The sequence below is a fragment of the Chinchilla lanigera genome, unplaced genomic scaffold, assembly GCF_000276665.1.
Source record: "Chinchilla lanigera isolate Chin_1 unplaced genomic scaffold, ChiLan1.0 scaffold00110, whole genome shotgun sequence".
Lineage (NCBI taxonomy): Eukaryota > Metazoa > Chordata > Mammalia > Rodentia > Chinchillidae > Chinchilla > Chinchilla lanigera.
The window spans coordinates 4,966,246-4,991,320 of record NW_004955511.1 but is presented as its reverse complement, the minus strand read 5'-3'; the positions used below and the strand labels follow the sequence as shown (position 1 = coordinate 4,991,320).

Genomic DNA, 25,075 nt, shown 5'->3' with positions numbered 1-25,075 from the left:
ATATCATGAGATTGTCTCAAAAACATGTTTTGACTTCCCACATGGTAGATTATAGAAAACACTAGGTCCTGATATTTGTGATTTCACTTGATTTAACCAACTAAAATAAATTTATTAAACAACTATTAGAATATTCTATGCAAAGAGATGGAGGGATAGACTTGAAATAGGCAAAAAGATGTCTATTTAGCAAGTTACACTTGGAAGACCTCAGAAGTCAAGCTGGTGAAGAAAAACCAGTTATGAATGAATTTAATAAATATAATATGTATTCTGATTTATTTGTCTACTTTGAACTTGTTTCTCAGGCTGTAGATCAGAGGGTTCAGCATGGGAATCACGGCAGTGTAGGACATTGTGGTTACCTTGTCAACATCCAGATTATCGCCAGAAGTGGGCTGACAATAGATAAAAAGGATTGTTCCGTGGAAGACAGCGATGGCTGCGAGGTGGGAGGCGCAGGTGGAAAATGCTTCGCGTCTTCCCTCGGCGGAGCGCATCCTCAAGATGGTGATGAGAATGAGCACGTAGGAGGTGAGGATGATCGCAATGGTGAAGATCTCATTGAAATTTACCACGATGAGCAGCAGCACCTCGTTCATGGTGACATCAGAGCAAGCACGACTTAAGAGAGGGGGCAGGTCGCAAAAGAAGTGATCGATCACATTGGACTTGTAGGCGGGGATCTCAAGGGCTGAGCACAGGTGAATCAGAGAACACACAGATGCACAGAGGTAACAGCAAGCAACTAGCATCACACAGGGCTTCTGGGACATGATGACCGTGTACAGCAGTGGGTTACTGATGGCTGCGAAGCAGTCATAGGCCATCACGTCCAGGAAGAAGACCTCAGTGATTACATATGTACAGAATAAATAAAATTGCACAGTGCATCCCAGGAAAGAAATGGTTTGTCATTGTTTATGATATTAGCCAGCATCTTTGGCGCGATGACAGAGGAGTAGCAGAAATCCACAAAGGCCAAGTGGCTGCGGAAGAAGTGCATGGGGGTGTGAAGTTGGGAGCTGACCTGAATCAGTGCCGCCATGCCCAGGTTGGCCAAGACCGTGACACCATAGCTGAGAAGGAACAGGAGGAAGAGGACGAGTCTCAGCTCAGGGACGTCTGACAGCCCGAGGAGAATGAACTCCATCACCGTGCTGCAGTTTTCCTCCCCAATTCCAACAGCAGTCAGGTGCTGCAGCAAATACAATTGAGAAACTTTGTGTTACTTCTGGAAAGAAATGAGAGGGAAAAAGGCTTATTTTAACTTCAGGAGGATATAAAAGCTGATGTCAAACATATATGTGCATGGAGTGTAACAGAAACACAAGTTTCAAATTATTAAGCAATGGTCAGAATAACTCAAAATGTACATGAGAATGAATCCCAGTGGTGAAAATTAATTTCAGCATCAGTAATAACCTCAAACAATTCCCACTCACTCACTGTTCCAGTACGATTGAGTTGTCTGTGGACTCAGATGCCATGACGGACTGTGACATTGAGAAAATGACTTGCTAATGGTACATACAACTTCACTCCTGTTTAATAAAAATGTGACCTTCTTATATGCAAGGAGTGCAGCAGCTGCTGTGATTCTGTATAATACAAAATATTTTGCTGCTGCTTCTGTTGTTCAATTTGTCAGTAACCTAATTTGTAGCAGACATGTTCTTATCAATTCCATCATTGGGGACTATAAAATAATTCCTTCAAATTCAGTGGTTTCTGAAGACTGTCTATATTTAGAATTGTTCAGCATAGAAATGTAGATTTGAAATATACACTGACATCCACAATCATTTTCACTTAGCAATTTAACAAATTTATTTAATTCACTAATGATAATTACAAAGGCCTATAGTGGTGGCGAACCTATGGCACGTGTATCACAGTGAGCACACACAGCCCTCTCTGCGATGACATCACAAGTTGTATGAGCTGCGTTTTCTAAACTAAAACCACAGTGTCCCAGTCCAATTGCAACGCTGGCATTTTGTGATAAATAAATAAGTTTTGGGTTGCAGTTTGGGCACTTGGCTAGGCATCACTGGCCTATATTGACTCAGAAATATGGAACATTTGAATACAGTTTGTAAAAAAAATTCTGCCACAGGTATTCAATGTTTTAGTATCACAACAATACAAATATTTTTATTTTGATATTTTGTTATTAGTAATATAGTATAATGAATTTGACCATATTGTACAAATATGAATGCCTGTGTTTAGAGATAAAGTATAGTTTGTGATATAGTATAGTTTAGAGATATAGTATAGTTTGTGATATAACAATAAAAAATTACAGCTAAAAGTGAATAAACTGCTAACCCATGACTTATCCTACTTAGGGTAGGAAATTATCATGTACCTTCAAATTATGTTTTGAAAATGATTAATCTCAAAAGCACATACTGGTAAGATGCAGGATGCAGGCATGTAGCTATATATGAGAATGCGTATGTAGGCATGTGAATGCATGTTGATATTAAATATCATCAATTTAAATTTGGCTACAACCCCAGTACATAAATTTTCACATTTTTCACAAAGGGATGCGTCATAACTTTCTAACATCTCTCAAAAATTGGTTAGGGAAAGTAGCTAAATTCTGTATTGCATATAAATGGAAAGTACTATCTGGAATTTTTCTTTAAACAACAGATCTAAAAGAAATTTAATAATCTGTCAGGCACCAGTATACGCACCCCTAATCCCAGCACTTGGGAGGCTGCAGCAGGAGCATTGTCAGGTTGAGGTTCGCCAGGACTATAGAGTGAGTTTAAAAGTGGCCTGTACTTGGTCTTATAAGGTTGATTTCCAAATTAGGGATATTTTCTTTTTTAAAAACTACTAAATAATAATTGTATTGTGAATACTGTGATGTTTTAATATATATGCATATGTTTTAATATATAGGACCCTGTCTAAAAGCTAAACTAAACAAAAATTCACTACTTTAATTCTTGTGCTCTTCCTCTGTAGCATAAGAAGACACATGACTTCACTAACACTCTACAGTAAGGATTGAGTGACTATAGTCTGGACAAGAAATTCAGCCTGGTGTTTTCTCCATATCTGGAACAAGTTTTAAAGAAATGAAATAAATTTTTCTGCTGAAATCATGGTTGTTTCATCACAAGACTAAAACCCAACAATAACAGCAACAAAAACAAAATAAGATGTTTGTCTGGATGAAAGAAAATAATCCTTTTTTAAAACACAGGAAATTTGTCTTCAGGAATTCCAAAACATATACGAGTGTATTCTTCTCCTTTGCTGAGCAAAGGAAGTCACATGCCCTGAACAGTTTAAAGGTTTGTAATTCAACTGTCAGGACCAGGAAGGCAATGGCAACTGGCAGCTCAACTTTTACAGTAAGTTAGAGAATTCATGTACAAAGTTGTAGCAAAAGGAGAGGAGAGGAGAGGAGAGGAGAGAGGAGAGAAAGACAGAGAGAGAGAGACAGAGAGAGACAGAGAGAGAGAGAGAGAGAGAGAGAGAGAGAAAGAGAGAAAAAGTGAGACAGAGATGACAGATACAGACAAAGACAGAGACAGAGAGACAGACAGAGATGGAGACAGATGACAGAGAGAGAGAGAGGGAGAGAGAAGGATAGAGAGATTCAATATCATTTTGTTTTGCCTATTTTCATACATATGTATTTATATAATCTTTGATACTACAGGGAAAATAGTTCTAATTTCTCACCAACTATCTCCCAAATAAAAGACAAAACATTTTTGAGAGTAAGTGCACAGGATAAGGATTCCTATTAAGGTTCTTTAATTAAAGAACAAATGAGTTAGACACACCTGTGATATAATTTTGTTTTAACAAAAGTAGATGTGTTTATTTCCAAGCAACCAGACTCTAATTCTGTTGAACAGACTCAAAAAGCATATATTTCCTTCAGGAAACCTAAGATGTTAACTACATACAGTAGAGACTTTATACTGTAAATCAAACTCCTGGGAAATAGGAAATAAATACTACTCTTGATAGCATACCCCCCACAAAACTTTAATTTGAAATCTATGTTATGGAAAACTCAAAAATAATTAATCCCTTTGGTATGTTACCAGAAAATTTGTTTTGAAATCACCCTAATTTGATTGTCTAGTGTAGAGTAAGGTGAGCACAGTTACTAATGCTGTATATACGTATTTAAATAACCAGGGGAGAGAGTTTCAATGTTCTTATCACAAAAAAATAAGTGCTTGAGGTGAAGATATACAAATTACTCAATTTGGTTTCTACACATTGTGCATAACATCACAATGTGCTCATGTACCTGTGCAACTATTATTTAAAAACTTAAAGAAAAGAAAAATACACTAATTTGAGGATCAGTCTTCTAAAATCAAACGCATCTCCTTCCAGACTTCAATTACATTCCATGATAGAATTCCACATCGAGGTATGAGATACGTGAGCCAATCTCATGGTGCCATTTTGAAATAGGCCAAATATTTTTCATGAACTTTCCCTTTCTAAGATGATAAAATCCTTTAGTGCTGGAAGGGTAGCTGCCTAAATTGCCATCAGAATTTCTTCAAACTCCAGAAGTATGATGGATCTACTGGTGAGACAACTCTAATAAAAGCACACACTTGTTGGACATATATTGTAAGTTAGAATCTATCTGAACCTTATGTAAGTATTTGCTCATCTGCTAGTCAGTCAGAAGACCATTTGCTGTTACACTGGTCACACAAGGAGACGATGGAAGCACAAATCAGTTGTAATTTGGGTAAAGTCTAAATAAGTTGCAGAAAGAGGCAACGTTATGTCTTTTCCTGCCTGCAGGACAGTGTGGAGAAAGGAGCAGATTCCGAGCCAGTACACGAACAGTGCTTTCCAAGATGCACGTCCAGGGCCCGCAGGCACCGTGTAGGACATGATGTGAGTGTACTCCCTGAGATTGCATGTGTCTCTGTGAATCATGGTTCTATGCAGTGATTTTTCAAAGTGTGTGTTTATTTGTGTCCAAAGCCAGAGTTTGAACCCAGGGCCTTCACGCTGCACTGCATCCAGAGTCCTTTTAATTTTAATTTTAGTTAATTAATTTTTTCTCTGAGACAGAGTCTTGCTGTTGCTTATGTGCTTGGGCTATGAAGTCTCCTCTGAGACTGAAGGCAAACTCAGCTGTAAGCACCAGATAAAGCTAAAAATTAAAGCTAAACATTCCCAACATACAGTGGTGCAGGGTAAACACGCCCACTGCAAAAGGAAGAAATTGGGAATAAAAAGGAATTGGACCAAAGCAAGACCCAAACCCAGCAGGTTTTGCATACAAGATTTTCTTAGGTCTCATATCTCAGTTTTAAGCTTTTTGTGGGTTCTGTCATAGACTATCATACTACCACACTGGAGAGGTTTGGAAACACACTGAGACCTGGACGTGGTGACACATGCCTGTATTGCCAGTAGCCTAGAAGACTGATGTGGGAGGGTCATGAGGTCTAGGTCAGGATGGATCATCCAGTGAGATTCTGCCTCAAACTAAAACGGGGAAAATGCAGCTCAGCAATTCCAAGGTTCCATCACCAGGACCACAAAACAGACAAACAAACACAAAACACATCAAAGATGTAAACCATATTCAATAGAATTTCATGCCAAAGTAATATATATATATTCTATACAACATGCACACATATGCATGCACACATATATATATATATATATATATATACGTAGTGTCATCACATTGCCTCAATTAAATATTTGTTGAAACTTCCAATATTACAGTCATAACTACTACCCAACTTTATTTATGTTATTTTTTGTTGAGTAAAACTCCTTCAGAACTGAAAGAGATCTGTAAAGTTCTACCCATTCTCTTTCCTATGGCCACACTCAACTTATACATATTTTTTAATGACATCTTTCTACCATCCCTTAGTGAATACATATAGATATATACATGTGTAGATATATAGATATACTGATGTACATAGATGCAGATATACAGATAAGTAGATATATAGATAAATAGGTAGATAGATAGATGATAGATAGATGTATGAATATGAATGTGGAGAGAGACACACAGAGACTGAGAGAGTGACTGAGAGAGATCCATAAGTGGGAGAGACGCCTACACCTATTTATTAATTGCAGCACTGTTCACAGTAGTCAAAATATGAAGTTGATCAGGATGCAATGTGTGTAGGTTCCAGTTCCCCCAAATGAATGTAATTATTATGTATCACAAAAAGCTAATATATACTATAATATTTCTTATATTACAAAATAATATATCACAAATATATACTAATATTTCTTAAGTATAGAAGAAGTATGAAATCAAACTTCAGGTCCATTCAGGGATTAATGGACAAAGACTATGTGGGACACATGTATGATGAAGGCTATTCAAATATAAAAAGAATAAAATTTTGTCACTTTCGGCAACACTGACTGAGCTGGAGGACATTACACGAAGTGACATTAGCCAGGCACAGAAAGAATCATACTTCAGGTTTTCACCTCTGTGTTGAAACTAAAATGATGATCTTGTGGTGCTAAAAACTAGAACCGTGGTTACCAGAGCTTGGAAAAGCTGTGCTCAAGTGAGAGGGAGAGGGAGGACAGTGACGGGATAAATGAGCACAGCTGGGTGGGGACCACGACGTCTGATGTTCTCTTGCTAGACATTTCTCCTTTAGGAGGAACATGTGTGCGACAATAACTAAGGAAAATTTTCTAACAGCTATTAAAAAGCACTTCAGATTTTCCCAGTACAAAGACATGATAAATATCTGAGGAAATATGTAAACCAATTATCACAAACTGATCTTTACACTTTGTATACCTGAGATAAATCATTCAATAAAATTGTGCAATTACTGTTTTAATTAAGGTGTATGCATATATAATTTTCTTAAAGATTGCATAAGATAATGGCGATTAATCTTAATTATTTAGCTTGTGCCCTCAAGAGAATGAAGGAGTAGATCGTCTCTTGGGTTCATGTCTCTAAGGCTGTAAATACAGATATAAAAAAGCAGGTTTCATTCTCAGCCAAGAAAGATCATAATTTCACCATCTATAGGTTTGTTTAAAAACTCAGAGGTAATATTGACATTAATTTCAATCAGAAGAACAACTCTAGAGCAGAGAAATTTATTCCTTTAGAACTGGAACGTCACTGAGTAATACAACAATGTTCTTATGTCAGACTTTAATAAAGTTAATTATTTCTGACCAAAATTTTCCTAAGTACCTTTTTCCATTGTTTTATCTTTATACAGCTTTGTAGAATATCTTTGAGATGTTTATGATGGCATTGGACTATTTCCCATGGGCTTAAAGTCTCTCGTTTGCTCACTTGAAAATGTGATCATTAATAAAGGAAATTTGTAAATATCTAGACTTAGAAAAAAGAACAGATTTTGGCAGTGGAAAACAGATACATGGTTAGGAATCTGAGGACCAGAGCTCTAGACATAGATGTGCAGATTGTTCTGCGTTAGTATGTCATTGGAGAATACAGTGTATCTCTAGCTTCTATTTTGTAATCTATGGGGTAAGGAAGTAAAGTTTGCACAATCTTTATTCTTATTTTATTATTCTTTAAGCAAAGATGGATAATTAAATATCCAAGTTGAGGAACTTACTAAGACTAAAATTTATTTTAAAATCAGACTTACTGAGCATACTGACAGGCACACTGATTAAAGCACAATAGAGAATTATGATAAAACACATACTTTAGTGGCAGTTAGCACTTAATGCCACTAAATGAATATACGATATAAAACTTTGTTAGAAGTTGTTTGTTCCACTGATTGCTGGACTGAGATAGCAGTAACCATTTCAGGAGTATACTTAATGCACTGAAGAAAGATAGCTGAAAGTATTATGTGAAAAATTAAATTTAAATGAAATAAATATTATAAACTCACGGTCAACATATATAAGTGCCAAAAAGTACATTTGAGAATTTAAAATTTAACTACTTTTATTATCTTATCAAAATTTGAAATTGCTGGTGCTTAAAATGTTACCCATGTATTTTATCTTTATAGTAACTAGGTGGTTCCTGAAAGATATTTTCATCATCTTCCAGATTTTATAAGGAAAGTAAACTATGCATTGTATGTTCTCATGTGCCTTCTTTTCAGTTTCAGGACTAAGTGTCAGATTTTGAAGCACACAAACCATGCTCTCAGACAGAAACCAAAGTGAAGTCGTGTTCACCCTCTTGGGTTTCTCAGATTACCCAAAACTGCAAGTACCTCTCTTCCTGACGTTTATGGCCATCTACAGCGTCACTGTGGTAGGGAATACTGGGATGATTGTAATAATTAAAATTAACCCCAAACTGCACACCCCCATGTATTTTTCCTCAGCCACCTCTCGTTCGTGGATTTCTGCTACTCCTCCATCATTGCTCCCAAGATGCTGGTGAACCTAATTGCAAGGGACAGAAGCATTTCATTTGCGGGATGTATAGCGCAGTACTTTTTCTTTTGTATCTTTGTGGTAACGGAAGCCTTTTTGTTAGCAGCGATGGCGTATGACCGCTTTGTGGCCATCTGTAACCCCCTTCTCTACTCAGTCGCCATGTCCCAGAAGCTCTGCGCCATGCTGGTGGCGGGGTCCTACTCATGGGGGGTAGCCTGTTCCTTGGCACTGACGTGCTCCGCCTTGCAATTATCTTTTCGTGATTTCAACACAATCGATCACTTCTTCTGTGAGTTCTCCTCACTGCTCTCTGTTTCTTGCTCAGATACTTATGTTAGCCAGTTACTCTTGTTCGGTTTTGCCACATTTAATGCAGTTGGCACGCTGCTCGTCATTCTCTTCTCTTATTTATTCATTGTTGTCACCGTCCTCAAGATGCGTTCAGCCAGCGGACGCCGCAAGGCTTTATCCACCTGCGCCTCCCACCTGACGGCCATCGCCATCTTCCACAGAACCATACTGTTCCTCTTCTGCGTGCCCAACTCCACGAGCTCCAGGAACACAGCCAGAGTGGGCTCTGTGTTTTACACGGTGGTGATCCCCATGCTGAACCCCCTGATCTACAGCCTGAGAAATAAGGATGTGAGGGACACAGTACATAAATTAATGGGCTTAAAATTCTTTCCTCATTGAGGGTGGGATTTCAGTTAATTTTTGGCTCCAATGTACATGTCTTTTTCATAAAGATTGACTTAAGGGTGCCATTACAATTAAGAGTTAATTTATGTAGTTGAACAGACAAGGACTTTGCTTTCAAGATGCTAACCTTGGCTATGTCTTTTACATGCAGAAAACATCAGTAATTCTGCTGATCTTTAATCTTTTATCTACAGATTTGGTATAAAAGTTTACACTGTGACCGTGAGTTTAACAAATAACATGAATGTCATGTAGCACATCCTGTATAATTCAATAAATATTAATTCCATTTCTATTATTTACAAGATACCTGAAGCTGATGAGGCTTTCAAAACAGAATTATCTGTTACAAATGTAGGAGCAGAATAGATCAGATATAATTCTTGCCTTCCATGATGCAAAATCCATTGTTGACAGAATGACAAAATGGACCTAACCATTGCATAAAGTAGAAAATAAATATCCTATGGAATTTAAAGGAGGGGAATTGCAAAGCCACGATAGGATTTGTTGAAGGACACTTTTATGAAAAATATCACTAATGAAACCTGGCCATGAAAAAGAGAAAGGGCTGTGATATTCCAAATATATTTGAGTGAGAAAAGAATTTTATTCACCACAAATAAAACAAAGGTGGTAGTAAGGTAATTCTTGAGTTAATAACTCCATAAGTCTTTTAATGTGTTCATGTCATATGATTCTGCTTGTGTCTGTATGTTTTTAATGTATTCAAATTAATCAGCATAAATAAAAATTTGATTAAGCTCTATTTTACTTCCTGAATTGCCATGTTATAATCTACGATAGATATTACAAAAGTCACAGAGTTGACAGATTGGTTCTTTAAAAATGTTACATGTAAAATGAGGTTTATGTGCCTACCTCCTTTCTATGCTGCTATTCTATGAAGATATATTATCAATATTTTATGATTTTTAAAATTTGTACATGAACTTCGAATCCTTCTCCATATACTTATTTACCTTAAAATGAAAATGTCTGCAGTTTTATCAGTTGAAAAATAATTTCCTATGAAAAAGTATTCAAAATAAAATGCAAAGCAGGGAACAATTCCCATTTTTCATAACTGATTAAAACTGCCAGAGTTTACCTAAGTTACTCACTCCCACTGAAATAACTTGTATGGACTTATCTTTCCATCTACTCATTATGTCTAGATGATGCCATGGCCAGCAGAAACACCGAAACAACACCAAGAATTTGGAAGCAGATTTATTTATGTCGGGGGACACTGACTGGGATCATTCCCAAAATATCAGGCCCTGATCTCTGGAGGTCTAGGGCTTTTATGGGATAGGCAGACAGGAAGTACAGAGGCATTACGTGTTGTCAGTTGGGGATTGGTTTATACAATGTGCATCATAGTGACCACCTATGCATCACAGTGACCAGCCGTTTCCAAGAGCCAGGAACAACCAGAACTGCAACAGGAACTGTTACCTGAGAAACTAAGAAACTGAAGCATATGGCTGGGGGGCGGGATTTTCTGTTACATTTTCCCCCTCTTTTAGCTTCTCTGGCAAATCCTTGCTGGGCATATTACACGTGATGTTCTGAGACAAGGGCCAACTAGAAGCAGCAGCCTTAGGCTTGTCAGTGGTCCTAGCCAAGGTCCCCAATATTGTCTTATTACAGAGCTCTTCCCTAAATTGCTTTTTAGGGAGAGATGTACTTCAGGCCTGTCTGTCCTATAACATTATTCTGGTAAAGCAGTGAGGAAGTTGATCTGACCTAGGAGGGTGTCCAATGTGCCGTGGATCCTTGTCAAATCCTGGTCAGCTGTTTGATTTACTGTCATTCTTTTGGGACAGTCATGCACAAACCACAGCTACAGGGGAGGTGTGAAGCAAGGCCTGGGGAAAGCCTGAAAAGACACAAAAATCCAGGGGAACTGGTATGGAGCAATCCTGTGAACGCTTTCCTCAGGCGTCAGCTGTGCATGCACTGGTCAGCGTCCAGCGTGGCCACAGCAGGGCTTTGAGTGTGTCATCTCTTCAGAGCGACGTGACTGGTCCAGGTAAATTCTCCAGATCTGGTTACAAGCTGTTTTCAACTTTTCTAGAGCTTTGTGGCCTGCATGCGGCATGTAGTCTACAAAAGCAGGCCCGCTGCTGCTGCTGCCAGTGGTCCAAGAGGCCTTGCTAGCCTCTTCCCTCGACTCCACCCTGCTCAGTCCTTGCGTGCCTACTTGGTCCTTTCCGCCAGGCCTCGGGTCCGCTCGTTTATCCTCGGGTCTCTCCGCGCCTCCTCGGTCCTTTCCGCCAGGCTTCGGGTTTATTTGTTTATTCTCGGGTCCCTCCGTGACTCCTTGGTTATTTCCGCCAGGCTCCTTCAGCCTCAGTGCCATCCATTTCTCCCGGCGCCTTCCATCCATCTGGGTGGCCCAGATGTTCCTTTTCCGGTCTCTCAGCCCCTCGTCCCGTCCCTCTGCGCCCCTTGGGTCCCTCCGCGCCTCCGCATGGGTTCCCTAGCGCCTCGCGGCTCCCGCGCCCACCCCGCCACGCTCCCGCCCGGGCCGGGCTCCTGCAGTCCCTGCTCCTGGCTCTGGGTGGCGCTGTGCTCACTCAGCGCTCCAGCCCAGGACGTCGGGCGTCCTTCCCGCGTTCTGCCCAGTGCGGGACCCGGACCAAGAAGGACTAAGAAAAAGGGTCGCCCTCTGCGAAATGGGGACGAACGTCTGTGTTTTACATCTCGTTTCTCTTCGTGGATGAACCTGGGAATCTCCCGGCGGTGCAGAGCCTTGCTCTTTTCGGTGTGTACCTAGTCTCAGCGTTTCACCATTACTCTACTAATGTTTGGGCTTTTCTTTTGCTAGGCAGACGTCTTTGGATTATGAATCAGCATGATATAGTGATTTTTGTCATTGTCTTCTGAATCTTTGCCTCCTGGTTTTTCTGTTGTGGTTGTTATATTTTTAACAAAATGAAATCCAAATGTTTTCATCAATTTCAGGGAACTTCTTTATTCTGATATGTTAACAGGTTCCCACAAAGCTTGAACCACTTGCATTACTGGCCCATGGGGCAGCTTGAACCCTTGGAGGTGCATGTATGACTGTCACATCTGGCATCATGGGACAGTCCTGCCAGGTGGTAGAAGTTGCTTGATGTGGCACTCATGAGTGTACAACCCCATGTTGAACATGTTAATATAGACTAGTAAAGTGAAACTCAATTGATAGGATTTCATCATAATTGCAGAAAAGCTAAAAGGTGTTAGTATTGCTGAACCCAAATGGAACAGCAGCAGCTCCATATGCCCTGGAACGCAAGGGTAAAAAATTAAGTAAGCTTAACAACCAGTGAGAAAAAGAAAAATTTAACATGTGCCATCACATAAAAGAAATTCTTAATATTGTTATGGATAATATCTAGATGTCCCTGCAAAGCCTCATGCAGTCATAGGTAGGGAGTTTCGAAGGCTGCATTAGAATGTGTGATGCTGGAATTAAGCATGTGATGCTTAGATTAAGGGTGTGATACTGGGATTAATGGTGTGATGCTGAGGTTAAGAGTGTGACAACCTGGTTGTGGGTGCACCAATCAGTAGATTGAATGTAATGTAAAGGGGCAGAAAGGGGATAGGTCACTGCCTTCTGCTCACTGCCTTCTGCCTGCCCTGCCACACCATAGACTATTTCTCCTCTGAGATTCTCCTCTGCCAGGCTTCCCTACCTAGAGGCAGGTGATGAGTATGGACTGAAACCTCTACAAAGTGAGAGCTGAAACAAACCTTTGTCCTTTAACTTGTGGGTGTTGAGATTTTGTCTCAGCAATGAGGAAAGTAACCAGGACAAGTGTCTATGAAAATATATTGGGCATAGAATAGCAGGACAAACACGAATAGGAAAAACATGGCAAGAGCACAAAGGACTGCACTTTAAAGCCATTGACTGTGAGATGGTTTTAAAGGCTTACTGTGCCAGTGGGTTATTGTGACAGCGATAAGCACGTGCATGGCAACTTACCTATGGAAAAGTTGGCATTTCAGAACAGCAGGGGAGAATTTTTTTTCCTTGAATAACTTGACAATCAATATTCCCGAGGGTTTACATGAGTGTTTGTGTTGACTGCTGCTCTGCTTGGTTGGCATTGGCTCAGCTCGCCTCAAGATCCATGCATTCTAATTCCAGGACACAGTTTCAAGGTCAATCATTATTTGTGTAGGAGCAAAGGGTCAAACCACGAGGAGGCCATTAAGGCTACTTACATGAAGTAACTCCCACCACACACTCACTCACTTTGCATTGCCCAGAGAAAATCCTCTTTCTGCCTTCAGAGAAACAAGATAAGGAGAAGAAAACAATAATTCCAAACAGTAGGACACTATCAGAGTTCTAATCTTCGCACCTTCTACAAAGATGAATGTAAATGCTTCACTGAGAAAAAGAGGAAGAGAAAATATGCTACCTTGAATTGAGCAGAGGAGACTGTCTCTCTGACTACAAGGATAGATAAATATGGATAAGCTATTGTAAAGCCATAGAAAATAATGCATTTGATTAAGGTAACATTAAACTCATTAAATTGGCTCTTCATCAAAGAATATTAAGTGAAAAGTGAAGGAAAATATGAAAGCGTTTGCATGATATAGAATGCCCAAGAGATTACATTTATAGTCTGTAACTCTACATAAGTAGTTAATTCACTCGGGAAACATGCTTGTAATTGAAAGCAAACCTAGTATCAGTGTGGATTTCCCCACAAGAAATAAGGGAAATTTGGGTGAATTGTTACATAATTCAAAAATATTATCTAAAATTATTACAAATCTGTAGTGTAATACAAAATAAGAAAGAAAAATAAGAAATTAGCGTGCACTACCTTTGAAAACCCTCATGGCTGCTGTGAGTCCTGGTGTGAGGGAGACCAGAAAGAGGAGGGTTATTGTGTGGGATGACTTCAGCTACCACCAAGGGAATCTCTATAATCCACTGGCTGAGGGGAGTCTTTCTTTTGTGTAACTTTAACCAAGACTATATCTAACGACAGTTGCTTTTGGCTCCTTTGAAGATTTCACAGAAATGTGACATTGCAGTATTGTTAAACAGAATCATGACTCACACTGCTACAGCCTTATTTGGCTGATGCTTTTCTAGAGTTTTCTGTATTGTTTCCCACATGTTCCATATCTTCCTAATCTCCTCTGAAGTGAGGGATCCCTCCACTGGTTTCGTCTCCTCTTCTGCAGATGAGATCTCCTCCATGATGTTTTGTGTATGGGAGATGATCAGCCGCAATCCCAGGAAAGGGGAGAGAAAGAGAGAGACAGAAACAGAGGGAGAGAGCAAGTGAGTGAGAGACAAGAGGGGGAGAGGCAGAAAAAGAGAGAGACAGACAGACACAGACAGAGCTCGAAGAAGAGAGGAGAAACATGGGCTTAGTTTTGATCATTTGATACTCAGGGTCATGTACTACTTATACTACAAGACATCACCAGTATAACAAGTTTAATTTATTAGAAATGTTTGCTCATCTAGCAGAACATTTGCTGAGCAAATTACTCACAGTGCAAGGTTTTACTATAATTCATTCTAAAACAGATTAAATGGATAAAAGTGAAATATATTTGTGTCAAACCATAGGATATAATGTCATTCTAAACACCACAAGCCATGGCATTTTCAATATCTTAATAGATTACAATACAATAATAAGTCCACTGAAAGCTAAAGTATGAACAGTAATGTATATGAAAATGTGAGATGTAATTAAGACGTAAATAAACACACATCGGTTTGAATCATGTGGGTGGAGAATGCAGTTTGGAGGTGATTAGCCTCCTGAGCGTGTCTTTCACATCCTTGTTCCTGAGGCTGTAGATGAGGGGATTCAGCATGGGGATCATGACTGTGTAAAGCACAGTAGCCACTTTGACCAGGAGCCAGGAGCTCTTGGAGCTGGGCACACAGTAGAGAAGGAGGATGATGCCGTGGAAGATGCTGATGGCCGTCAGGTGGGAGGCGCAGGTGGAGAAGGCCTTTTGGAGCCCACCCTTGGAGGGCATCCTGATGATAGTTACAACTATGACCACGTAGGAGGCAAGGGTGATCAGGAGGCTACCGGCTTCGCTGACTATAGAAATTATTAAGCATATCATCTTGCTGAAGAAGGGGTCTGAACAGGACACAGAGAGGAGAGCAGAATACTCACAGGCAAAGTGATTTAAGATGTTGTACTCACAGTAGGACAGCTGCACAAGCGAATATGTGATTGTCACAGAACAGAGTCCACCCCACATATAAGTCCCTGCTACCAGGAGAGCGCAGAGCTTAGGAGACATAGCCACTGTGTAGAGCAGGGGGTTACAGACAGCCACGAATCGGTCATAGGCCATCACTGCCAGCATGAACATCTCCGTAAACACACATGCACAGCCGAAGAAAAATTGTGTCATGCATCCTCTGAAGGAGATGCTTCTGTCTTGCACAACCAGGATTTCTAACAGCTTGGGCGTAAACACACTGGAGTAACAAATGTCCAAGAAGGAGAGGTGGCTGAGGAAAAAGTACATGGGTGTATGGAGTTTGGAGTTGATCTTTCTGACCACTATTATGCCCAGGTTCCCCAGCAGAGTTACCGTGTAGATGGTCAGGAACACCAGGAAGAGAAGCGTCTGGAGGTGAGGGTATTCTGAGAACCCCACCAGGACGAATGAGGTCACAGAGGTCCGATTTCCCAAATTAAGCAGCATGATAATTAATTAGGAAAAGTAGGTGAAGCAGAAGAACTGAGTGGTGGACTTGAGAAAGCGAGTTGGCTGAAGCTGGGTAGAGGCTCAATAAACCAAGAAGCTGAGTGTGGTCATCTGGCTCCGCGAGGGCTCTGCTTCACTTTGAGTAGTACTCGCTCACTTTCTGACTTTTTCCACTGGACAGTTAGCTTTGTCCTTTAACAACTTAGTGATCTTACCTATGAAAAGGCAATATTGTAAGTTTTCCTACTTTATACAAACCAGTAATAAATGTTAGTACTACTGACAGTAATCAGGGTACATTTTGCAGTAATCAAAGAAAAGGGAAGGTTAAACACATATTAATCATAGTAACCATATGGTAATGGATGTGGAATCTTTAGCAGATAAAATATTTTAACACAGATAAAAATATGGTAAATAATTTTGAGGGAGGACAAATATATCCTGTCAGATATAATCAGCTCTTCAGTGATATACTGAATTTTCACCCTTTCCTGGCATATATTATTATAAAGGAGTTATATCTCCTTGTTATGGTTGATAAATTTGTCAACTTGGGGAGTCTAGAGGTTTGGCTAAGGGACTCAGCAGGAAGCCAGGATACTTACTTTGTATACATCCTGTGGAAGAGGAGGGCCTGTGGAAGAGGAGGGCATGGAGATTATGTGAGAGCCACATGCCCCTTAGGTGGGGGCAGCCTGTTTACAAAGTAAGGCAGGGAAAGAAGCTGCTTGCCACCATTCTTCTTTTTTGCGCTAGCTGCTTTGCGGTTCAGCTGCCATTTATACCCTTGCTCTTGTTGCTTTGCTGTCTTCTGCCTCGGACCCAGCCAAGTATGGACTGAAACCTCCACAAACTGTAAGCTAAATAAACCTTTCCTTACTTAATTTTTGGCCTTGGGTATTTTGTCTCAGCAATGAGAGAAAAGTGACCAAGACACTACTTAAGAGGGACTTTACATGGTTTGATCAATACTTCTAGTAATATTGATGTTAATTGAATTTTATATCTATTATGTAGTAACTGTTAGACTTTAAGTAATACAATATAATGATCTGACAAACCATTCTGGAGACACCCTTACAGGTTTAATATTGGTCAAGTTCTGTTGGGTATGAAGGTTGTTTGCTGTATATATTATACTCAACAGAAATAAATAATCTATAAAATATTGTAAACTATATAAAAAGTGGTATAATAAGTAATATCTGTTATAGAAGAACGAAAAATCTCTGCGTTTACTAGCTTAAATGTGAAGGCCAAGAATGAAAGACAAAATACATAAGGCTGAAAGGTATGAATTTTCTGCTTTTGTTTACCAGCAGGAGTCTGAATATTAGATATTTCAAGGAAGAATTTTGAATACAACATGATACTGCAATTGTTTCTGAAGAAACACTAAGTATCATGTGTCCGTCTTGAGCACATCTGAGAACTGGCCCCGCTTGTAGCCTTGTCTGTAGCAAGTGAGAGTCTCCTGTGAATGAAATATACCACTACCATCGCCAGGTAAAGAGAACCAGCACTCCCATCGCACCGTACATCACATAGGGCATGGGGTGAACCTTTGTGAGTGTTACTCAGTTTGCCATCTGTGTTGATAGAAGTCTTGACTTTATCTTCAGGAAGTTAGATGGCTTTTCCCGGGTTATGGCCATGTGGGTTGAGAATTTTAATGAAAAACTGTGTGTACTGTAAGGAAGGGTGATGAAACCAAGGTGTTGGTAAGGCTCTGCCAGTTTCTCAATGGTTGGATCGTACACTGCTTAACAGCAAAAAGTAACTGTCTAAGACTCTCTAAACCACTATCAAGAAAAGAACTGACAGAGTTTGCAAGCAAAGAATGTCTCAGTATTTTTACAGGTGTTCACAATAGAGAATATCAGATATTTCAGGTACTTGCCTTGGCCTTCTGATTTTTTCTGGGTAACATCTTCACCGTTTTTGCTCGTTTGTTCTGTTAGTTGCTTCTCACATTGAGTGAAGATGAACCCGGAGAGTCTACTTACGGCAGCGTTCTTCATGCAACGTTAATCTTTCTGGGCTGCCAAAATACCAAGAACCAGGCTCAGTACCCAAGAAATTCTGCTAAGTCCAGGCAGAATGAACTCAATGAACTCTTGTTCCTTGCTTTGTTTCTGACTTAGAACGTGGGGTTAGCTCTGTAAATTTAGGTCAGTTCACTCCCATACCTAAATTCCTCCCTCGAATCCCACTAAGCCATGTGCTCTATGCTTCTAGGCTTACGGTTTTTGGGCAACGTTAAAGATTGTACATTTATTATTATTACTGTTATACCATGGTTGGTCTTCTCATTTCCACTGCTGGTCACCTGCCCTTTCACCCTAACGAGATGGACCATATTTCTTGCCTTCTACGGGGCTCTCTCTCTAGAATCCTTCGCTGTAATTCCAGCTGCCCTTAGTATTCCTGTTAATGATTGATGATCCCACTTTTATGTACCCCCTTATGAGTTGGGAATTTTGTTGATCCTTTGTTAAATTTTCTTTCAGCTCTGGATGGCCATCTCTGAATGACTTTAATTTCATTACTACAAAGAGCCATCACAATGTGGAAAAATTCAAAGACTTTAAAGAGGATTCTCCTCATGCATCTCCCAACTTGTTGAGCAAGGACCCCACCATATTTTTAACACTTTATCAATAGAACAGGTAGTGAAGAATAAAAACAGACTACAAAAATTCCTAAAATGATGTCCTGGTGATGATTTTATAAAAACAGTCATGGTGTAATTCGAGCGATTTAAGCAGTGTCAGTGGAGGATACTGGTCTTGAGCTACCTTAGCTGTACTTATGTTTATGGGATTGGAAAGGAAAGGGGTCCCGTGATTTACATTCTGCAGTGCTTTATATTTTACCTGAACTCATTTTCATTTGCCATTTTAAAATTGCTCTGATTTCCCCATGCAGTGATGTATTATCTTAGCTTTCCCACTGATATAACATTATCACCTTGCTCTTAGTGGTTGTTCTTTTATAATCTCAAGTTATGACTATTGTAAATTCAGGAAAATGGAAAACAAATGCAGTGGAAAGTATCCCTTCTCCTTACTTTCCCTGCCACCAGCCACGTTTATACACGACAGTACTTGGTGGCTGCCAAACACCAATCCAGATCTTCTGTAACCTTGAGTACACTCACTCAAGTGCGTGTGGGAGCGCTCTAGCCGAAATGCTTGCAATTGAACAGTATTGTGTGCAGGTTTCTATAGTGTCACCCAGAAAGTCTATGAAATATTTTGTCACTAATATGCCCAACTGATACAATTGTTTTAAAATTTTATCCTATAAAATATTCATTTTTCCAATCTGCTAGGATGATCTTATTGCTCCGTAGGTGCTTTTTATTTTGTCTGGTTTGATTGGTAAGTTTCTCACATAGCTCTTCCAAAAAGAGTTTGTGGCTATTCCAAATATCACTATCTTTTGCCTATACAACTTTTTTGCACCTGTATTTTCACCATCTTTACAAAGACTTGCATATTTTAAAATTTTACTTGTTTTCTATATCTGTGTCTTTTACCTTATTTTTCATGAATTGATTAAATTTCAAGAAGTCAAAACTTACACTGAATGTTTCTTGTAAAATGCTTACATACATAAGTATATGTAACACAGCATTTAAATATATAACTTCAAATTCAGTAAAATGATCTTAAAAGTAGTTTGTTATGTTTAACCAGCACCATTAGCTGAATAGAGTTGACATTACTCTACTTCAGCTCACCTATCCTTATTCCTTCCAAAACCTTTTCCCAGATACCAATAGACATCATATGAGAATGAAATACACTGAGCATTGCAAGTACTCACCAAAAGACAGAATTACCTGCTGTACATTTTAACTGGATTACTTCCTTGCCAGTATTCGTAAACTACATGCACAATCTCCCTCAAAATTAAAATTTTCTTAAAAACTTTCCCATTCTTTTAAAGGCAGTAGGTGACTCTTGCCAAACAGAATTGAAGATATAAGGCTACTAAAAGTTTTTCAAATGATCAAGAATTTTGGAGTGAGTTTGAGATGCCTTTGTGGAAGATTCAGCCATTGAAACTATATTTATGACCATGTTGTTTGTTTCACATTGAAGTGTTTGGCTTTGGGGAACTAGACCCTGGAGAATTATTTGTTGTCATAATCTATGAACCAAGGCATTAGCGGTAATGTTTCTTTTGTTTCTTTAAATACAATTTCTTCCAAACCAAGGGTTTTCTGATATTTATGTCTTCAGGGAACAGTAAAAAGACAGTTTACCTCTATACAGGGTTGTACTTCTGAACAACATGGAAGAAAAACACAGCAACAAAATCATGGCCATTTCTATCCCTGTAACCTCAACATAACAGAATCAAAGGTTGACAAACAATAGCTAATATTCCCCTTTGCTTTCCCTTTTTAGTTTAGAGATTGTTTAGTATGGATGCAGGCCAAGACGAAAGGGCTAAATGCAGCTGAATGCCCTGTGGTGTAGTGAAGCTTGTGCGCAGAGGAGGGCTTCTGCCCCTCGGGAGATTGCCTTGGTCCTGGGTGCATGCACTAGACCTTCCCCAAGAAATGCAGCCCAGGCTGTCAGCACGTTCCCTCCAGGTCCAGTGAGTTATGTTGTCCACAGCCTGTGGGTCTGACACAGCTGAGGAAGTAACAAAATCACAAAGCTTGGCATTACCCCTCCCATTTCTGAGGAACTCTACCTCTTTACATGAAAGGCCTTAGTGTGGGGGATTTCTTTGTTGTTGTTTCTTTTTGCCTTTTTTGTTTTGTGGAGACAGGCACTTACTATGCAGTTCAGGCTGGCCTTGAGCTCACTTTGCAGCCTAGCCTGGCCTTGAAGTTCCAAGGATCCTTCTGCCTCAACTCCTCAGTGCTGGGATTACAGCCGTGAGCCACCACGCCTGGCAACATGGGGAATTTCTTAGTGGATTTTAGTTTTAAAGTCTGTCTATGTTTCGGTTTTTCTCTCTCTCTCTTTTTTTTCCCAGTTTTCCTTGATCCAGCCTATTTTCTAATATGTGTATTTTGTTTATTTTCCTTTTAACATTTTGCACTATTTTTTCATACTCAGGTCTTGTTCTGCAGCACACTGGCCTTGAACTCAGGATGTAACCATCTGGCTGATGGTTTCAAAGGCTTACTGTGCCAGTGGGTTATCGTGACAGCCATAAGAACATGCATGGCAACTTACCTATGGACAAGTTGGCATTTCAGAACAGGAGGGAGAATTGTTTTTCCTTGAATAGCTGACAATCAATATTCATGAGGGCTTACATGAGTGTTTGTGCTGACTGCTGCTCTGCTTGGTTGGCATTGGCTCAGCTCGCCTCAAGATCCATGCATTCTAATTCCAGGACACAGTTTCAAGGTCAATCATTATTTGTGTAGGAGCAAAGGGTCAAACCACGAGGAGGCCATTAAGGCTACTTACATGAAGTAACTCCCACCACACACTCACTCACTTTGCATTGCCCAGAGAAAATCCTCTTTCTGCCTTCAGAGAAACAAGATAAGGAGAAGAAAACAATAATTCCAAACAGTAGGACACTATCAGAGTTCTAATCTTCGCACCTTCTACAAAGATGAATGTAAATGCTTCACTGAGAAAAAGAGGAAGAGAAAATATGCTACCTTGAATTTAGCAGAGGAGACTGTCTCTCTGACTACAAGGATAGATAAATATGGATAAGCCATTGTAAAGCCATAGAAAATAATGCATTAGATTAAGGTGACATTAAATTGGCTCTTCATCAAAGAATATTAAGTGAAAAGTGCAGGATAATATGAAAGCATTTGCATGACATAGAATGATCAAGATTACATTTATCATCTGCAACTCTACATAAGTAATTACAAATGATGAATATTTTAAAACTCAGTTCTAAAATTATCAGAAAAGATACATAATCATGAACATATTAGACTGGCTCAGATTGATTACCATAAACATCCAAATTAAACTACTGTGAAATATTCCATAATGAGTAATCATACGGTCTCATAATTCTTAGTGCTTTAAAGAGAGAAGTAGACCATAATTTTGGAACTCTCCAACTTTGTTATTAAATGATTCAATTAATAAAAGAATTTTGAAAAATTGAGAGTTCAATATATGCACAATAGTCCAAAATATAAACCACATTCTACTGAGTAATTATGTGCTCTGCAACAATACCTATGTGCACTCTACTCAGAAGTTAAAAATTCAGTGTCAGACTAAGGTATAAAATTGTGGAATACTTACATGATGAAATAGTAAACAGAACCAACACTAAAGTCACTGTGAAATATATGCAACAGCTTCAATGAGGTGAACACACTGATAAATTATGAAGTGTGATACATGGAACAAATACTACAATATTGCAATGCATTAGCTTGTAAATAGGAAACGAGTGGTATTCATTTTTAGGTAGCAAAATCTATAGAAAAATAAGTGTCTAATAAGGTAAAAGTCCTATTTTAGCTATCAAGAGTGGGAGCAAAGTGGTCCTTACAGACTTTTGGGGGTGGTAATTTAGTATCTATTCATATATGGGGGAGTTAAATGTTCATTTAACAAGTACTTTACAATGCATTTTAAATTTTAACTGATGACATCAGAGATTCAGAGCAATCCCCACTTTTCAGAAGCTTATTTTATATATATATATATATTATATAACATATAATATTCAAACAGAACATTATTATATGTGAAATGATTTATTGTATATATTAGAAAACAGTAATTGAGTTAAATAAATAATACATTTAAAATGGATGATCAGTGATTAATTACTTACAGACATTTAGGGAAGATGGGAAAGTATGTGCTGTATTAACTATGAAATCTTACCTTCCTATATGGCTCACTGAGCAGAAGCAGAAACATGAAGAGATAGTGGATTTTGGAGATGCAAACAACGTGATTTAATGATACATCTGTGAGAAGCTAGTGAAGGTGTAGAAGAGTTGCTTCTTTGTTAAAGTAGCTAGACAATGTCAGACACTGGCAAGGAGTAGATAAGTTCCCAGGGAGGATGTGCGATTTAAAAGTAAAATTTCATAATTATGGTCTCACATCAGTAGTTAGCGTGAGTGTTATGGCAAGTGAATGGAACTCTACCAGCAGCTGTTATTGAAATGTAATAAAATGAGTGAAGCCTATAGATAGTAGGTAATATTTTCTAAATGGTTTTTCTTAAATTCAGCTCAAGTTGTCATAAGATAAACCCAAGGTCCTTGTTCTACTTGAAATCTAGTATTGAGGTGAAACAAAACATGCATTGAGATATGTGACCTAAAGTATGACTCCAAAAAAGGCAGCGTCTGTGTTGGCTGAACTTTCATTAAGCACACGTCAAAGTAAAGCTAAACCACAAGAGGTGAATTTTTCACTGTTGCTTCATAGTGTCCAGTAGAAAAATGTTGAAATACACAGCAAAGCCATGGCTTAGGAGCCTAATTCACTCGGGAAACATGCTTGGAATTGAAAGCAAACCTAGTATCAACGTGGATTTCTCCATAAGAAATAAATTTGGATGAATTGTCACATAATTCAAAAATATTATTTAAAATTATTACAAATCTTTAGTATAATACAAAAGAAGAAAGAAAAATAAGAAGTTAGCGTGCACTACCTTTGAAAACCCTCATGGCTGCTGTGAGTCCTGGTGTGAGGGAGACCAGAAAGAGGAGGGTTATTGTGTGGGATGACTTTAACTACCACCAAGGGAATCACTGTAATCTGTTGGCTGAGCGGAATCTTTCTTTTGTGTAACTTTAACCAAGACTCTATCCAGTGACACTTGCTTTTGGCTCCTTTGAAGATTTCACAGAAATGTGACATTGCAGTATGGTTAAACAGAATCATCGGGGCTGGGTATTTAACTCAGTGGCAAAGTGCCTGCCTGGCAAGCGCAAGGTCGTGAGTTCGGTTCCCCGTACCAGAGAAAAACCAAAACAAAACGAAACAGAATCATGACTCACACTACTACAGCCTTATTTGGTTGATGCTTTTCTAGAGTTTTCTGCATTGTTTCCCACATGTTGCATATCTCGCTAATCTCCTTTGAAGTGAGGGATCCCTCCACCGATTTCGTCTCCTCTTCTGCAGATGAGATCTCCTCCATGATGTCTTGTGTGTGGGAGATGATCAGCCGCAATCCCAGGAAAGGGGAGAGAGAGAGAGCAGGAAAGACAGACAGTCAGAGAGAGAGAGAGAGAGAGAGAGAGAGAGAGAGAGAGCGAGAGAGAGAGGGACAGAGAGATAGAGACAGAAACAGTGACAGAGCTAGAAGAAGGGAGGAGAACCTTTGGCTCAGTTTTGATTATTTGACGTTCAGGGTCATGTACTACTCATATTGCCAGTATAACCACTTAAATTTATTAGAAATATTTGCTCATGTTGCAGAACATGTGCTGAACAAATTACTGACAATGCAAAGTTTACTGTAATTCATTCTAAAACTCAGACAATATGGATAAAAGTCAAATATGTTTGTGTCAAACCATAGGATATAATGTCATTCTAAACACCAAAACCCACCACATTCTGAGTATCTTAACTGATTGCAATACAATAATAAATCCATTGAAAGCTAAAGTATCAACAGTAATGTATATGAAAATGTGAGATGTAATTAAGACGTAAATAAACACACATCGGTTTGAATCATGTGGGTGGAGAATGCAGTTTGGAGGTGATTAGCCTCCTGAGCGTGTCTTTCACATCCTTGTTCCTGAGGCTGTAGATGAGGGGATTCAGCATGGGGACCACGACTGTGTAAAGCACAGTAGCCACTTTGACCAGGAGCCAGGAGCTCTTGGAGCTGGGCACACAGTAGAGAAGGAGGATGATGCCGTGGAAGATGCTGATGGCCGTCAGGTGGGAGGCGCAGGTGGAGAAGGCCTTTTGGAGCCCACCCTTGGAGGGCATCCTGATGATAGTCACAACTATGACCACGTAGGAGGCAAGGATGATCAGGAGGCTGCCGGCTTCACTGACTATAGAAATTATTAAGCATATCATCTGGGTAAAGGAGAGGTCTGAACAGGACACAGAGAGGAGAGCAGAATACTCACAGGCAAAGTGATTTATGATGTACTCACAGTAGGACAGCCGCAGAAGTGAATATGTGATTGTCACAGAACAGAGTCCACCCCACATATAAGTCCCTGCTACCAGGAGAGCGCAGAGCTTAGGAGACATAGCCACTGTGTAGAGCAGGGGGTTACAGACAGCCA

The 25,075-nt window shown here is 39.4% G+C and overlaps 4 protein-coding genes across 4 annotated transcripts; 1 reads left to right on the top strand and 3 right to left on the bottom strand.

The window, feature by feature from the left end:
• Window positions 1-278: 278 nt before the first annotated feature.
• On the bottom strand, window positions 279-1,153 carry LOC102014701 (olfactory receptor 5L1-like). Its single transcript, XM_013506414.1, is given in 2 exon segments — window positions 279-913; window positions 916-1,153. Coding segments are annotated over 2 exon segments (873 nt in total).
• Window positions 1,154-8,173: 7,020 nt separating this feature from the next.
• Window positions 8,174-9,111, top strand: LOC102014386 (olfactory receptor 5D18-like). The gene is given in 2 exon segments (XM_013506413.1): window positions 8,174-8,351; window positions 8,354-9,111. Coding segments are annotated over 2 exon segments (936 nt in total).
• Window positions 9,112-14,880: 5,769 nt separating this feature from the next.
• On the bottom strand, window positions 14,881-15,831 carry LOC102014076 (olfactory receptor 5D18-like). The gene has a single exon (XM_005408280.1). The coding sequence runs from the start codon at window positions 15,829-15,831 to the stop codon at window positions 14,881-14,883; it is 951 nt and encodes a 316-aa protein (XP_005408337.1).
• An 8,657-nt stretch (window positions 15,832-24,488) lies between these two features.
• LOC102020150 (olfactory receptor 5D18-like) lies at window positions 24,489-25,067 on the bottom strand (the record flags this gene model as incomplete). Its single annotated transcript, XM_005408081.2, has 1 exon — window positions 24,489-25,067. A coding segment is annotated over one exon (564 nt), but the record flags the coding sequence as incomplete, so codon positions are not given.
• Window positions 25,068-25,075: the final 8 nt, after the last annotated feature.

Excerpts from the sequence above, each read along its gene's own strand:
- LOC102014076 (XM_005408280.1), bottom strand. The coding sequence starts at position 15,831 with ATGCTGCTTAATTTGGGAAATCGGACCTCTGTGACCTCATTCGTCCTG.